At 37.1% G+C, this 18,472-nt stretch overlaps 1 protein-coding gene across 2 annotated transcripts in view; it reads right to left on the bottom strand.

Annotated features, from left to right (window-relative positions):
* The window catches only part of MYOM1 (myomesin 1), a 136,882-nt gene that overhangs the window by 100,937 nt on the left and 17,473 nt on the right, over positions 1–18,472 (bottom strand). For both annotated transcript variants that reach the window (XM_027068596.2, XM_027068592.2), the window contains exons 3-5: positions 8,676–8,816; positions 3,532–3,889; positions 2,342–2,499 (exon numbers count right to left, since the gene is read on the bottom strand). In XM_027068596.2, the coding sequence (XP_026924397.1) occupies positions 2,342–2,499; positions 3,532–3,889; positions 8,676–8,816 (657 nt within the window). The remainder of the gene's footprint in view (positions 1–2,341; positions 2,500–3,531; positions 3,890–8,675; positions 8,817–18,472) is intronic.

Raw genomic sequence — 18,472 nt, 5'->3', positions numbered from 1 at the left:
AAAAGACATAAATGTCAGCAGAGTAATCATCAACAACCTGGGTTTGTACTTGGGTTGTGGGACCCTGCTCACGGAGGAAATGCTTATTGTAGACTGTGTACTCTATACCAGTGTTAGGAAGCAAATTAGACCTTCACTTAACGATTATTTTTTTTAAAGGCAGCATACCCAGGAAGGCACACTAATCCCACACAAAGTTTCCTCCAGAAGTGGGTTTACCGGGAGGCCAATGAAGCTTCAGGGTCCCTCACCAGCAGGGTCCCTTCACGGCGCAGGGCCTAATTTAGACTATTAACATTCTTTTTTGTAAAGAGTGCTGCCAAATTTATGAGCTTCAGGCCCCACAAAACTTGCATCTGACCTTGTTTATTACCATAGTCAATTTTCAGTTGTCTGCTAGCTAACTGTCTAAATTTAAGCTTTATCCAGGGGCAAATCTTGTTCTCTGAAGGATGGTTATGATTATGAGTGGTCCACTGGTTCTTTGTTTTAATGTTTACTTTTCACTTGGTTTGCAAGGCAACAGGACTTTCATGAAATGCTCTGATCTATCCCTAAGGAGAGAGTTTTATAAATAATGGAGTTGTCTTCTCCAAACACTAAATGACACGCAGGAACTTGTGAAGACTTGTTCCAGTAAATGAACTGATTTCCAATCATTCCTGAGACAAACCTTGTGTCTGTGTCTTCATTTTTGTTTAAAATGAGCCCCTCGGACATATGGCTCAATGTTAAGAAAAAAAATATCTCAAAGCCATAAGTGAAAGATTTGGGGAGTCATTCACACTACTCAGCTCCATTAGTGAGGATAACTGAAAATTGATAATAAATTTTCAATAAATTTATAATTTATTGTGTAATAAATATATCTACTTGATTAAGGATTCCAGTTATTCATTTATTAGTAGTATATTTTAATTCATGAGAGAAGAGGGAATGTCTTACCCTCTGTCTTACTTACTGTAAGAAATAATATTTCTTACAGCTAAAAATTCATTATTCTTCATGTATTTTCAATTGAAAAGTTTAGATTTTTTGAGGTGAGAAGTAATCTGTTTTAAGAGGAAATGTCCCTTTGAAAGGCCAAAGTATGCAATACCATGTCACAGAGAAATGTGGGGCCAAGATTGATTGATTCCTAACTTACTGCAGTATACTTTTATGCTTTAAAGCTTGTAAGTGAATTTAAAAAAAAAAAACAAAAAAAACACTTGGTTTTCACTGAAATATGCTCCTTGTCAGTTATCTTCATTAGTCCTAGCCAAATTAGGTGTCTAAGCAACAGAGAAAATGGGTAAGAAAGGAAAAGGAGGCAGGCCTTCTACAGATGGCAATGTCATCCTGTGTAGCATTTATACTGCAACATAGGGTGAATTTACCATTACTCTTGAGGATAAGAAAACAGCACGCAAAATATACGTGTCAGAGACTCAAACAGAAAACATCTTTTTAAGCTGGCTCCATCATTTTCATACTGCTGTCTCTGTGGCAGGTATTCATGACATTAGACAGGTAAGTTTGGAGGTTAGGGATCATGAAGTCATTGACAATTACAATAGGCTATAGGATGGAAGGAGAACATGGGTGCTTATTCTTTACGGAAAGAAAATTTCTTAAGATCCCATATTGAGGGGGCACCTGGGTGGCTTAGTCAGGTAAGCATCTAACTTCAATTCAGGTCATGACTTTAATGATTCATGACTTTAAGCCCCGCATCGGGCTCTGCACTAAGTGCAGAACCTGCTTAGGATTCTCTCTCTCCCTCTCTCTCTTTCTGTCTCTCCTCCCCTCACGATCTCTCTCTCTCAAAATAAATAAGAATAAAACTTAAAAAAAAGACCCCATATTGAGAAATATCTTCCATCCAATTCCCTCTTTTGTTTGGCTTTAGAAAGCATGTTGAAACCTCAGCTCCTATGAGGAGTAGAGATGAAGACTTCTGGGTTTTAATTATTTTTTAAAAATATTATTGCTTCTGGTCACAAAATGATACCTATACTGTATGGGAGCAAATTTTTATTTAAATTTTATGGCCCACAGCAGTCATAACCATAGATTTTCTTTGTATATAAATGTTGACTACATTTTAACACTTTATATAAAGACCCACTTGTATAACAGGATTATGAAGTATCATAATATAATGTATGCAGGACTGTTCTTTCTTCTCATTCATAAACCATTCACCCTGGTGCCCCTTCTTCACCATTTAAAAAATCTATACAAACTCGTAGGTGCTTTCATTCACTCTTGTATATTCATAACGCTGAACGTTTTCACTAGAGGTAAAATTAACTTTGTGTAATAGATTCTATGAGTAATTTTCGTAAAGATAACATACCATGTGACACGAGGTTCTGGCCAGCCGGATACAGAGCAATGTAATTTTACATTTTCTTTTTCCCAAACAGTGTGGGAACGAGGTTTAATGACAAATTCAGGAGCATGGAGAAGATGATCTTCATTCAACTTTCTATGAAATGCTTCAGTTTCTTCTAACTATAAAAAAATATATACCAAAATATTATGGAGTCAGAGTAGCCTGTGCTACTAAGAGAACAAACAAACCAAAATTATCATTTTTCCACTTGGAGCTTTACTTGCGTATTTAGACCATATGTCTTCTCTTTGCCTCTTTAAAAAAGATACACTTAGTTTTTAACATTCTAAGCCTCAGCAACATATCTTATTTCCCCCTATGGTGGATTTTTTAAGGTTCTTTGGAACTGTACTTTCTGTAGAACCTAAAATTTCATGGAGTTGGGCATCTAGGTGGCTCAATCGCTTAAACATCTATCTTTGGCTCAGGTCATGATCTCACAGCTAGTGAGTTTGAGTCCCGCTTTGGGTGAGCTCTAGCCCCGCTTCGTGTGAGCCTTGCTTCTCTCTCTCTCTCTCTCTGCCCTCACTCACTTGCACCTCTTCTCTAAAATAAAATAAAATAAAATAAAATAAAATAAAATAAAATAAAATTTCATGGAGTTTAAAACTACTAAGTCTGTCTTTCTTTGACACACACATTTTTTTATTTAAAAAACTTTTTTTAATGTTTTTTTTTTTTTTTTTTGAGAGAGAGAGAGAGACAGAGAGACAGAGTATGAGCGGGGGAGGGGCAGAGAGAGAGGGAGACACAGAATCAAAGCAGGCTCCAGGCTCTGAGCTGTCAACACAGAGTCCAACGTGGGCTCAAGCTCACAGACTGTGAGATCATGACCTGAGCCAAAGTCAGACACTTAACTGACTGAGCCACCCAGGCACCCCTTTGACCCATACGTTTTAATGTCTTTATCTTTGTATTCTTTCTTTTTTTTTTTTTTAATGTTTATTTCTTTTTGAGAGAGAGAGAGACAGAGTGCAAGCTGGGGAGGGGCAGAGAGAGAGGGAGACGCAGAATCCTTGTATTCTTTTAGTTTTGTTTCTCCATAAGACTACATATTTATTTCTTCATTTGAAACAAATCAATCTATATGTACACACACAATGGTACATGCATTTCTGCTTTTGTAAATTATATTAAATTTCTTTCCTTACTGTTTTTGTCAGCGACAGGCGTTCTGCCTTCTCTCGAATTGCAACTTTCCTTGACTTCTTCTCAAAAGCTTCCTCCTGGTGAAGACTAGACGTAGACTCTTGGGATGCTGTGGACCGTTTGGATACTGCAGAATGTTTGGATACCACGGACTCTTTGGATGCTGTAGAATGTTTGGATACTGCGGACTGTTTGGATACTGCAGACTGTTTGGATGCTGTGGACTGTCTGGATGCTGTGGACTGTTTGGATGCTATGATTCCTTCTTCACTAGCAAGAAGATTCCTTTGGGCTATATAGGCAGCAGCTTCTTTAATTCTTTCTTCTTCTGTATCTGTAATTCCACTGACATGTACTTGACTAAAATACAATAAGAGCAAAATACAGATATTATGGGTGGCAGCGACAGGATTGTCCAACTTTTACTAAGTTCAAAGTACATTGTGTAACATGCCCAAAGAAAACCTGACAAAGAAAAACTTGGTAAATCAGGAGCTAACTGTTCACATACAGAAGGGATCACCACCTTAACCAGTAATGGTAACAACAATAATAATACCTATTATGGCCATAGTGTTGCCAAGTGCTTTTTATATATATTATCTCATTTTATGTCCACAACAACCCTATGAGGTAAAGTGTATCATTTCTATTTTAGATATATAGTAACAAGGCTCAGAGAAATTAGATAACTTGCCTCAGATCATTTCATTGGTTTTTTAGAGTGTTTAAATATGATTGAGTCTATAATAAAAGACTTTCCTTCTAGAATAGATGATATTGTAAAATGAGATATCGCCTGTGTGCCCGTGATCCTGATATAAGACTATGTGCTTGATCTGAATTCTATAACTGAGTTGATGTGATGCATTGCTCAGAGCTGTTGCATATATAAATAAATTCTAAAGTTATGGGGAGGCCTCATGCCTACTGGGTTTCTTTCTAAGATAATAAAAGTTATTTGGGGGTGCCTGGGTGGCTCAGTCAGTTAAGCATCCGACTTCAGTTCAGGTCATGATCTCACAGTTCGTGGGTTCGAACCCTGTGTTGGGCTCTGTGCTGACAGCTCAAAGCCTGGAGCCTGCTTCCAATCCTGTGTTTCCCTCTCTCTCAACCCTTTCCCCACTTGTACTGTCTCTCCCTCAAAAATAAATAAACATTAAGAAAAAATTTTAAAAAGTTATGTGTGTGTGTGTGCGTGCGTGTAAACATATTTAATGAGAGCTTTTACTTATGTAGCCCTGATAAGAAAAATTGACCAAATTTGCATTTAAAGTGGTGATATTTATAAAAGTGACTTGTTTTTATTCATAATTGATGATGATGGCAAGTGAATGGTAACATCCCAAAATGCTTTATAATAGAAGTTGTGCTATAATTTATTAATGTTGTTAAACATATTTAGATGATTTTTAACCTCCTTCAATACCTTTGTTGTCAACCCCAACGGTGAGGAAGTATCATGATCATATTGAAGATTTTCTTGAAATTGAGTCTCCTTAGGCCTCTGAAGGCTGAATTTTACCTTTGATTTTTCTTACAAGAATAGTTACTTAAAATTTAAGCAAATACTGGCGTTATGTTTTTAAGTTCCTGGTACCTGAATCTGTGTAGTTTGCTGAAAAATAGGGCTCAACATTTGCCCAAGTTTGAAATTTCTCATGGAATTTTACTAAAACATCTGATAAGATTAGTCCACTTTGTTTCTTACTAAACTTAGTGGGTAAATTTTAATTTCTTTTTCCTTATCTCTATCTTTCCGAATATTAACAAGGTAATATTTACTAACTCAGTAACATATACACTATAATTTAGGTAGAGAAAAAGGAAGATGGAAGATTTTCAGTTCAGAGTCTTGACATAATTACCTCTAATTTTTTTTTAATGAGATAGGAAGTGAATGAATTAATAAGTGATTATAAAAATCATCATGAGAATCTGCTTGGAATTCCATACAGAACTAAATATATAATAGAGAGGTTTGAAATGAACTTTGTAAAACGATTCAATATATATAATAATAGATTATATTCAATGCTAGCCTTGCCCTGAGTTGAGACAACTCTTAAGTAAGAGAACTTTAAGTTTGAGCTCATATTATGTCTGACAGTAGACATGTTGACATAGCTCTAGAGAGCAGAATGAAGTCCTGGTCTCTTGCCTTCTCTACTGCAAATAAGCTAAACCTCAGGAAGACTATAATTATTTCATAAGAGACCTCAAATACATTTAGGAATATTTTTTTCACCCAGGACACCAGGGGTATTTTTCTTTAAGTAAATATAAGTGCATGTCAGTGATAACCCTGCTATAATCTGGGTACAAGAACAAGAATATGATGCTGATATGCTGACAAAAATAAACTACTACAAATTTAAGATGAATTTAAAACCTCCCCAGTACTCGATCTCTGATGGTCTCAACTCAAAAATCTGCCGGTGACACAAAGTTAACTCAATTTATCTGAGAACAAGAATTGAAATTAAAAAAAAATTTTTTTTCAATGTTTATTTATTTTTAAGAGAGAGACACAGAGAGACAGAGCACGGGGGCAGGGGGTGGTAGGGAGAGGCACAGAAAGAGAGGGAGACACAGAATCTGAAGCAGGCTCCAGGCTCTGAGGTGACAGCACAGAGCCCTATGCAGGGCTTGGACTCAAGAACCTTGCGATCATGACCTGAGCCAAAGTCAGACACTTAAGCGACTGAGTCACCCAGGTGCCCCAAGAAGTGAAATTTTAAAGTGCCATCCAGAAGAAATGGTATTTCCCAGAAATACATTATAATTGCAGACTGCATGTATGTATGTTGCATCGGCCAATCCCTAGAGGACTCTTGGCTCTTCCACTGCCAGCCATGTCACTTTCAGCAAGTCATTGAGCCTTAATTTCCTTGTCCATAAATTGGTATACTAATACCTCTCTAGGGCTGCATTGAGGATTTAGCAAGATAGTCTACATAAAGCATGTAGTATGATTCCCAGAAAATAACAGGTACTTAACAAAGGTTCATTTCTGTCCCATCCTCTGAGATTAATACTGTCAACACCAGTAGGAAGTGTTATTTTCAACACAGTAGAAGAATACAGGACATGGCTCCATATTAAAAAAACAAAAACACTGGAAATAAAACCCAGAAGATAAATTTTTATTTGCATTTTCTTTTATCACCGTTTGTTTTGTAAATTATCATTTCTTGAGACTGGCCCTGAGGAAACAAATTGGTTTGATTTAGGAGAAAGAAGGCACTGAAAGTAAGCAGCTTCATTTCATGTGGTAAAGAGATGGAGAGGTATGCCATGCAGGTTCATGATTAGTTAATATGCTTTTTAAATATATTTTTTTAAAACAGAGTGGGAACAAAGCAGAAAATAAAACATTCTACTCCTCTAGCCTAGCCATCTCCTATAAAGAATATCAGTGTATATTAAACGAACTGTGAAGAGGCCAAGCCTGGGCAAACATACTTAGCAACATATGTATATTTCAATGGAAAGTTCACTTTTTTTTAAAGTTTATTTATTTATTGGGGGGTGGGTGAGGGGCAGACAGAGAGGGAGAGAGAGAATCTCAAGCAGGTTTCATGCTGTCAGCATAGAGCTGAATGCAGGCCTTAATCTCAGGAACCATGAAATCGTGACCAGAACTGAAATCAAGAGTTGGATGCTTGACCAACTGAGCCACCCAGGCGCCCGGGAAAGTCTACTTTTAAAAAAATCAGAGATATCAGGGGTGCCTGGGTGGCTCAGTCAGTTGAGCATCTGAGGCACAGGTCATGATCATACAGTTCTTGGGTTCGAGCCCCACATTGGGCTATGTGCTAACAGCTCAGAGCCTGGAGCCTGCTTCAGATTCTGTGTCTCCCTCTCTCTGCCCCTCCCCTGCTCATGCTCTATCTCTCTCTCAAAAATAAACACTAAATATAAGAGATCTCAAAGATATCAAAGAAAAAGCTAAAAATAGTATATTACTTATCCCATTACCTTCCTAATCAGAATCAGAACAATTATGACATTAGTATCTGAAACAATTCCAAAAGGAACCGTCAGAGAAAAATAGGAAAAACACAGGGAAATGGAAGAAGGTCACCAACAATGACAACCATGTCATTCCTACTGAATTTCCTGATGGCATTTTGCCCTTCATTTTGAATATAGCCTTAGCTCTGTGGAAATAGCTCTCCATTCACAGGAAAATAAACAGGGAAGGCTCTGAAGGTTCCCATTAAATTTTAATTTGGTGTCTTAAACAAGTTTCAAGATTCTTCTCTATATTAAAATCATTCCAAAAAAGTTTATATTTTTTAAAACACACACACACACACACACACCTTATGAACATTAACAGCATTAACGGACTTGTGATTTAGTGATTATTTTGTGAGTTTGCCTCACAATACATAGTAATCTGTTTTACATTAAATATAGCACAGGCATTCAAATTATGATGCCTTTCTTTTACTTAGTCTACCTTATCTAAGGTTTTTTTCTTCCTAATGAATAATAATTAAAATCACACTGTCGGGGCACCTGGGTGGCTCAGTCGGTTGAGCATCCTACTTCCACTCAGGTCCTGATCTGGTGGTTCATGGGTTCACTGGGCTCTGTGCTGACAGCTCAGAGCCTGGAGCCTGCTTCGGATTCTGTGTCTTCCTCTCTCTGTGTCCCTGCCCGACTCTCTCTCTGTCTCTCTCTCAAACATAAATTAACATTAATTTTTTTTTTTTAAATCACATTGGCAACCACAATACTTTCCCTCTACCTAAACATAACATCTGATTTTTTTAAAGTTCATCAAACACTTTACGGTTTCAAATCTTTCTTTCTATTCTACCTATAGTGACTATATACAGTGTTCAATCACTAGCATCCAATGCTCTCCTTCTGATTTCAACCAGTTACATAATGAGAACTAAGTTCCTGATCATTCTCTTCTGTCATGTAGCCATCCTAGGTGGGGGCAGATTTTCACAATGAACACATCTCCCTCAGTGCAGGGTGCCAAAGTTCCTCAGAGCTTTCTCAAGGAAAGTTTCTCAAGCTTTCTCAACATTGTTCAACAAATGTTAGTTGCAATTATTATTACTACCTGGCAACACCTACTCTTCACTTTCTAATATTTAAAGCCAGGAAGAGAATACATACGTACCGTCCGGAGAAAATGGGCACCATATAGTCACTTGGCAGATTTTCCTTCTCCTCCCCAGACAGAAGGCTTTTCTTGGCTCTCTTTGGTTGGGGGCTCAACTTGGATGAATAATCTTCTAACATCAGACTGGAATCTGTAAGTCTGAAACAAAACCCCTAATATTAGATAATAACCAAAAATTGCACTGAAAATATTCAAAATGCTTACAAAGGGAAGTTTTAACTTGGGGGGAGGTTTCACAGAATCCTAGATTTCTAATATTATAATATCTTTTATCTTTAGAACTCAAGTGGAGTGAGAAAGTCCTCAAATAATGCACTCTATATAGACACAAGAGAAAAATAGGTCTATGGTAATTTCATAGCTTTTTCCCCTTTAAAGTTTCAAGGGAAAACAGCAGTGCTTTTGTAATAGTTCCAAATACCCTTTGCTGTTAACATTCAAATTTTAGACAATCTATAAAAATGGTTTTATCCAAGTCTTTTCAGGGCACTGATAAAATGCAAAGTGTTCTGGATAGGGAACCATTCTCCCTTCCCCACCAAAACATTTTGATGGAGGACCCCTAGGTTCAACTTTGAGGCTTTTATGTAGTATAGACAGACTCCTCTGTTAGAAGAAACACAAGTTCATCAAACAACAGTTAATATCTTTTATGTGAACACACAGTGTTGAGCAACTCAGACAATGATAGGGGTGTGATAAAGAAATTTGGTCAGTTCTGTTGTATACAAAAATGTGCTCATGCACGCTGGTGCTTTTTGAGGGAGATATTATTCTAATAAAAAAATGTATTAGCATGGTGGAAAACATGAGAGAAGAGGTTGCACCTAGAGAAAAGGATTGATAAAACTAAAAGTACAGTCTTTAGGAGCACCTGGGTGGCTCAGTCAGCTGTACTGACAGCTTAGAGCCTGGAGCCTGCTTCAGATTCTGTGTCTCCCCCCCCCCCTCTCTCTCTGCCCCTCCCCCACTCACTCTCCGTCTCTCAAAAATAAAAACATTAAAAAAATTTTAATAAAAATAAATAAATAAATAAATGCACAATCTTTATGTAGCTCTTGAATGAACTGAAATGCATTTTCATTCAAATATATAAAGTGGTCATAAATTTCAGGAATTCAGGAATCTCTCAAATTAATCCATGGATTCATGTTAAAAGCCCCTGGTCTACATTGTAATGAAAGATATCCACAATAGGGACCTCTACCAGAACTGTGTGTACTATCCTTGTAATTTGAAATAATTCTAAAACAAAATGTTAATACTAAAAAGTCCCCTTGTCCACAGAAAATTTGGGGGAAAAGTGAAGCCATGTGTGTGATGTGTCATGGGAAAAGCAAGCTGCCCAGTTGAAACAGAAAAACCTTCCAAAACATCCAAACCTGACCTTTTCTCAATCTTTAAGAAGCATCAGGAAAAGCAGAGATGACCTAAATCAAAGCAGAAGACAGGCCAAATGCATACATAGTGCGAAATGAACACATAATAATACAAGCAAATCTATCCTCTGCTAAACAAGCACCGAATCACAGGGCTTCTAGAGAGTACAGAGGTGGGTGCAGTGGCTCTGGGCCTGGGGGTACAGGGTAGGCTACTGTCTTTGATCCCCAGACTGGAGTGGCAAACTTCTTCCTCTCCCACTAACTAGCTCCTCCCCTAGGGTGAATAGCTATGTCCTAGTCTATGATCAGCATTAAAATTAAAGGTTAGAACTTTGAATTCAAGCTTGTGGATTGGTTACCAATTGGAAGGCTGAGTGAAATTTGTTCCTGGCTGCCTGTTCCAGCCAGCAGCAAAATGACTGCATTCTATACCCCCAGTAGATTACAAAGTACAGGCTGTGCTAATGCAGGTCTAAGTTTAAAGTGCTATTTTCCTTCTCCTCTTTAATTAATTACCATGCAAAATAAAATTAATTTTAGAATTTAAGACTTACCTTTTCTCCTACTTATACAACATTTGCATTTTTCATTTTACTCTTGCTTTTCTTTTAAAAAAAATTTTTTTTTAATATTTACTTATTTTTGAGAGCGAGACAGAGCATGAGCAGGGAGGGCAGAGAGAGAGGGAGACACAGAATCTGAAGCAGGCTCCAGGCTCCGAGCTGTCAGCACAGAGCCCGATGTGGGGCTTCAATTCTCAAACCGTGAGATCATGACCTGAGCCAAAGTCAGATGCTCAATGGAATGAGCCACCCAGGTGCCCCAACTCTTGCTTTTCTATTTTTGCTCTTTTTTACTTTCATTCTGTCTATAGTCATTCTTATGAGATCATATTTTCAACATTTATCTACATCAAAATGGTTATGATTTGTCATTCTTTTTGTTGTATTGTTGCTCCTTTTTTCTGTCATTTTCTCTTTAAGATGATTTTTTTTAAAAGTAGGCTTCATGCCCAGCACGGAGCCCAACATGGGGCTTGAACTCACGACCTTGAGATCAAGACCTGAGCTGAGATCAAGAGTCGGATGCTTAACTGACTGAGCGACCCAGATGCCCCTAAGATGAATCTTTTAAATGATGCACTTATCACATAGAATGTACCTGAATGTCATTATTCCATCTTTACAGGTAAATCACAGCAGCTGGTTTTTAATATTGAACTTTATGGTAAAGATTCATGGCACTATCATCGATCTCCTGTCATATGTTATTTGGAACAAAAAACTTCACAGACAGCATTATGATGTTTTGTATTATATAGTATTATTTAGAAAATCCAGGCGTGCCTGGGTGGCTCAGTTGGTTAAGTGTGTAACTCTTAATTTTGGCTCAGGTCATGATCTCATGGTTGTGAGATGGAGTCCCACGTGGGGTTCAGCACAGAGCCTGCTTGGGATTATCTCTCTCTGCCCTTGCCCCACTCATGCTTGCTCTCTCTCTCTCTCTCAAAACTCAAAAAAAAAAAAAAAAGAAAGAAAGAAAGAAAAAGAAAATCCAAAGTACTTAGGAAAAAATCTTTGTTATGTTCTTTAAAGTTTCTTCAAGCTTTTAAATACTAATAATAAATAAAAAGCATGTGAGGGATTAGATGTTAAAATACTATGCCAACAGACTATTTAGCAATAACTCATTTACTGAAGATAGCAAACAAAACTAAATCAGAGAAACATCAAATTTTAAGGAACTGACTATGTCATAATCAGTCCAAATAGTTATTTGCAGAAAACCATCAATAGTCTATTTTGTTATGATCCGTGAACACTGAAGCCCAACATCTTACTCTATTGAATTCTGAAGCTGAATGTTTTTACAGGAGAATATTTTAAGTAGAACATGTAAAATTTAAATTTCTTTGAATTTAAATCAAAAGATGAAATAAGGTTTTGCTAACCTCTTGGGTTTTTAGTTGTATCTAAATATTGAAAATAATCCTCTATCTTACAAGTCCATTTCTGAGTAGACACTAAACTTGATATGCATGGATCTATTTGGGTGTTTTCTAACTATTAAAACTACAATTAGTGTTCTTTATGTACTCAGCTTAAATCGTGAAGCTTTCTGAATTTCCATTTATGGAGGCAATGAAATTAAGCAATGGTTAAGGATTGATTTGTGTGTGCATACATGCACACACACATCTATAACTGTGTCTATATTTTGGCACTCTGCTACCAATTGGGGTATGTCCTGTTAATATGCCTAAAGTTAACAGAATTTAAAGAAATATCATGGTGTGTGTGGCATCATCACATCTACAACTAGCAGCATCACAGAGAAGGGATGTAGCCAAGCTCTCTCCGGAAATATTTCAGGAACTCGGAAAGAGGCTTAGACCTTCATCCAATTCAAATACTGAATAACAACCAAAGACAACATTCTGCTATTACAACTTCATAATTATACTTTACAGGAAAATAAAGAACAAAACCACTTATAGGAAGACATCTCAAGGATATTTATAACAGGCTCCTCATTTTATAGTTTGGAATACACAGCATGTCTTTATAACTTGCCCATGTTCACACAGCAAGTCGGTAGTGCAAGAAGGACTAGCACCCATCTAGGTCAGTGTTCTTACCACTATACCAGTGGTCTCTAACTTTTGTGACTGAGCACTCCCAATCCAAAAATATTGGGGGCATGCCACTTATGTACGTTTGTTTATTTGTAAGTTCTATGCATATACTACTATATAAATAGTCTCACTCACTCTATGAAACATCCAATCAATAGAAACATTTTAAAGACCAAATCTGATGTTTTTGAAAAACTGGTAGTGCTAACTAATATTTCTTTCTATGCTTCCATGGTTTGCCTTTGTGGATATCCCACTTTGGAAACCATAATACCATATCACACTGCCTATACTGACTCCCATTGTGATTTGCTATTCCTTAATCTATTCATAGATTATGAAATCATCACAGTTCAGTTGAAAATATAGCCTTAAAAAACTCGTTAGATTTTACATGAAGTAAAATCAGTTCCTTAAAGTTATGTTTGTAATCATCATGTAATTTGGGGAAACTGTCCTAGTTCTCCAGGATGAGAAACTTTATTTATACTTACATTAAGTAAGGATCTGCTTACTGGCTATAGTACTTTCTGAAAATGTGATAACCTATTGGCATGTTGCAGAAAAATGATGGGCTGTAGGCATTGTCTTTTGTTGACACTGCTCCCAAACCTAGCCTCACCCAACCCTATTTGCTCAGGTTATACTGCATTATTACTTGATCTTTCCCACTGCCTATGACCACCCACGGAGAGGGATAGTCTATAATCTTTGTATCCATACTCTATCCACTTTGTATCCACACTGTGCCTGATGATGTTCAATAAATGTTTATTAAATGAAGTGAAATCATTCATTCCTGTATTTACCCTAGCTCGGTGATTTTCAACCTTGGCTTCACACCAGAATCTGCTGAGGAGTTGTTAAAAATGACCGATGCAGAGATGGGACTTCTAGTATGGTGGAGTGAGTACTTCAGCAGTTACTCTCCCCCAAAAGCAATGATAAAAATGGATACAAGTGTCAAAACCAACCCATTCAGGGCTCTGAAAATCAACCAAAGGCATACACAACACTGAGAACTAGTTATTCATAAAAAAGCCACTGAACTTTAGGTATGAACAATGGAAGTATGGCATTCTGCCTAGCCCTCTCTGCTCCCCCCTCCCTTAGCTCAGTTTATAAGGTAGTTCTACCAAAGTAGAAAAAGGCATGACAATCAGAATGTTCACTGCTAGAGGGGGCTGACTTGATTGCAGCAGGGTATGATAAAACTCCATATCCAGAAACACTGTGGGAAACACTAGCAATCTAAGTAGTAAACAAACAAAGGAAGACCAGAAGCTCAGTTAGCCTCAGGTTCCAATCATGGTTAGGACAAGCAGCAGACTGGCATATCAGCCAGCAATTTAATATATGAAATTTATTGTCAAATTGGTTTCCATACAACACCCAGTGCTCATCCCAAAAGATGCCCTCTTCAATACCCATCACCTACCCTCCCATCCCTCCCACCCCCCATCAACCCTCAGTTTGTTCTCAGTTTTTAAGAGTCTCTTATGCTTTGGCTGTCTCCCACTCTGACCTCTTTGTTTTTGGTTTTTTTTTTTTTTTCTTCCCCTCCCCCATGGGTTTCTGTTAAGTTTCTCAGGATCCACATAAGAGTGAAAGCATATGGTATCTGTCTTTCTCTGTATGGCTTATTTCACTTAGCATCACACTCTCCAGTTCCATCCACGTTGCTACAAAGGGCCATATTTCATTCTTTCTCATTGCCACGTAGTACTCCATTGTGTATATAAACCACAATTTCTTTATCCATTCATCAGTTGATGGACATTTAGGCTCTTTCCACAATTTGGCTATTGTTGAGAGTTCAGCCAGCAATTTAATAGGAAGATCTTGGAAATAAGACTACCACAGGGGGCCTTCAAAAGTTCTCCATATGCCTGCATAGAAAAAACTGGAGAGGATGTAAGCTATCCACACATCATTGGTTGACTAAGCCTGTGTCCATGTACAGAAGACAGATAAGAGAGTCTAGACTAAGCAAAGCCAGGAAGTATGTATTCAAAAGTTACCTGAACTTTAAAGAATTTTTTATTAAATTTTTTAATGTTTACTTGATTTTGAGAGAGAGAGAGAGAGCACAAGTGGGGAAGGGCAGAGAGAGAGGGAGACACAGAATTTGAAGCAGGCTCCAAGCTCTGAGCTGTCAGCACAGAGCCTGACATGGGGCTCAAACTCACAAACCGTGAGATCATGACCTGAGCCAAAGTTAGATGCTTAACCAACTAAGCCACCCAGGTGCCCCAAGTTACCTGAACTTTAAATGTGCTCACCAATATACATGCAGATCTAATGCCAGAGAGTGAACTCTTTTGTTTGAGCACAATGTCTGGCCACTCATTTACAGGTCATTAATTTATGCACACACAAGTTGATCCCTATGAATTTAGGCTTAAAAATGAGAACAATAATTTAAAAGACATCAGCAGTCACACAGTGCTGGTAAACAGATCCTATAAGTACATTTAGATAAGTTATTAAACAAAACCAAAGCACAATGGCAATACATTTAAGGGAAAATTCAGAATCCAGAATTACTACAATATATTTTTTAACATGTCCAGTTCTAAACAACAACAAAAATTATGGAACATGCCAAGAAATAGGAAAATGTGAGCCACACGAACAGAATAAAACAGTAAATAAAAACTGTCTCTGGGTGCACTCTGATTTTGGATTTAACAAAGACTTCAAAGGAAAAATTATAAATATGTTCAAAGACTAAAAAAGGAAACCATGTTTAAAATTTAAAGGAAAGTATGACAATGACTCAAAAAAAGAGAGAATGTCAACAAAGAGAAATTATAAAATAGGATCAAATTTATTCAAGGAGCGCCTAGGTGACTCAGTCAGTTAAGCATCTGACTTTTAACTTCAGCCCAGGTCATGATCTCACAGATCATGAGTTTGAGTCCCATGTTGGGCTCCTCACTGACAGTGCTGAGCCTGCTTGGGATTCTCCTTCTCTCCCTCTCTCTCTGCCCCTCCCCCACTCTCTCAAAATAAATAAATAAACTTTAAAAATAAATAAATAGATAGATAATAAATTGTTAAAGGGACTCAAAAAAGATTTTAGATAGAAGAATAAAGAATCAGTGAACTTGAAGATAAAAATTATCCAATCTAAAAAACAGGTAAAAGAATGAGTAAAACTTTTAAAATTTTCAGAGATCTGTGGGACATCATCAAACATTCCAATATATGAGTAATAGTAATATCACAAAGAAGAGAGATAGAGAAAGGGTAGGAAAATATATTTAAAGAAATGGCTTAAAACTTTCCAAATTTGATGACAAGTATTACTCTATGGATCCAGGATGCTCAACAAACCCAAGTAAGGTACACACAAAAGAGATACAAACCTAGATAAATCATAGTTAAACTGTTGAAAACCAAAGTCAGAGAGAAATCTTGAAAGTAGCAAGGGTACAATGATTAATCACATACAGGAGAAAAATATATTAATGGTTGAGTTTTCATCAGAAACAATATATCCCAGAAGGCATTGATATGACTGAGCTATTTAAGTTCTGAGAAAAAGTTAGTATCTATATCGAGGGGCACCAGGGTGGCTCAGTCGAGTGAGCATCCCACTTTGGCTCAGGTCATGATCTTGCAGTTTGTGAGTTCGAGCCCCACATCAGGCTCGCTGTTGTCAAACTATCAGCACAGAGTCCACTTCGGATCCTCCGTCCACCTCCGGCTGCCCCTCCCCCACTTGCAAAAAAAAAAAAATATTAAAAAAAAAAGAATTCTATAGCCAGAAAAACAAAAGCAAAAATAAACTATTGGGTCTATACCTAATTAAAATGCTTTTGCATTGTGAAGGAAACCATCAACAAAACAAACAGGCAATCTTTTGAATGGGAGAAGATATTTGCAAATGATATATCCAGTAAGGGGTTAATATCTAAAATATGTAAAGAATTTATACAACTCAACATAAAAAAAAAAACTGATTAAAAATTTGGCACAGGATCTGAATAGACAGTTCTCCAAACAGGACATACAGATGGCTCAAGAGATGTTGGGCATGAAAAGATTTTTTTTTTTTTAATTTACCTACAAATTAGTTAGCATATAGTGCAACAATGATTTCAGGAGTAGATTCCCTAATGCGCCTTACCCGTTTAGCCCATCCCCCCTCCCACAATTCCTCCAGTAACCCTCAGTTTGTTCTCCATATTTATGAGTCTCTTATGTTGTGTCCCCCTCCCTGTTTTTTTTTTTTTTTGCTTCCCTCCCCTTATGTTCATCTGTTCTGTGTCTTAAAGTCTTCATATGAGTGAAGTCATATGATTTTTGTCTTTCTCTGACTAATTTCGCTTAGCATAATACCCTCTAGTTCCATCCACATAGTTGCAAATGGCAAGATTTCATTCTTTTTGACTGCCGAGTAATACTCCATTGTATATATATACCACTTGTTCTTTATCCATTCATCCATCGATGGACATTTGGGCTCTTTCCATACTTTGGCTCTATTGTTGATAGTGCTGCTATAAACATTGGGGTGCATGTGTCCCTTCGAAACAGCATACCTATATCTCTTGGATAAATACCTAGTAGTGCAATTGCTGGGTCATAGGGTAGTTCTATTTTTAATTTTTTGAGGAACTCCGTACAGTTTTCCAGAGTGGCTGCACCAGCTTGCATTCCCACCAGCAGTGCAAAAGAGATCCTCTTCCTCCACATCCTCGCCAACATCTGTTGTTGCCTGAGTTGTTAATGTCAGCCATTCTGGCAGGTGTGAGGTGGTAGCTCATTGTGGTTTTGATTTGTATTTCCCTGATGATGGGTGATATTGAACATTGTTTTATGTGTCGGTTGGCCATCTGGATGTTTTCTTGGAGAAGTGTCTATGAGCATTAAAAGGTTCTTAACATCATTAACCATCAGGGAAATGCAAATCAAAACCACAAGATTATTGCCTTACACCTATCAGAATGGTTAGAATCAAAACGACAAGAAATAACAAGTGTTGATGAAGATGTGGAGAAAGAAGAATCTTTGTAAATTGTTGGTGGGAATGTAAATTGGTACAGCCACTGTGGAAAACAGTATAGAGACTACTCAAAAAATTAAAAATAGAAATACCACATTATCCAGTAATTCCACTACTGGGTATTTAACCCCCCCAAAAATGAAAACACTAATTCAAAAAGATATATGCACCCCTATGTTTACTGCAGTATTATTTATAATAGCTGAGATATGGAAGTACCCCAAGTATCCATTGATAGATGAATATATTAAAAAATTAACTTATATATAATATACATATAATATATAATGAAATATTAATCACCCATACAAAAAGATAAGATCTTGCCATTTACGACAACATGGATACACCTAAAAGGCATTATGCTAAGTGAAATAAGTCAGACAAAGACAAATGCCATGCGATTTCATTTTATGTGGAATCTAAAAAAGCAAAACAAACAAAAAGCAGAAGCATACCTATAAACAAATATAAAAAACAATCTGATGGTTTGCAGAGGGAAGGCAGGTAGGAGGATGGGCAAAATGGCTGAAAGGGAGTGGGAGACACAGGCTTCCCATTATGGATTGAATAAGTCATGGAGATGAAAGGTATAGCATAGAGAATATAATTAATGGTATTCTAATGGTGTCATATGGTAACAAATGGTAGCACTTGTGGTGAGCACAGCATAACGTATAGACTTGTTGAATCACCATCTTGTACACCTGAAACTAATGTGGCATTGTGTATCAACTATACTTCAATGAAAAAATTCTATATC

This window comes from Acinonyx jubatus, chromosome D3 (assembly GCF_027475565.1).
Source record: "Acinonyx jubatus isolate Ajub_Pintada_27869175 chromosome D3, VMU_Ajub_asm_v1.0, whole genome shotgun sequence".
NCBI classification, from domain to species: domain Eukaryota; kingdom Metazoa; phylum Chordata; class Mammalia; order Carnivora; family Felidae; genus Acinonyx; species Acinonyx jubatus.
This window is presented reverse-complemented; position numbering and strand designations above follow the sequence as displayed.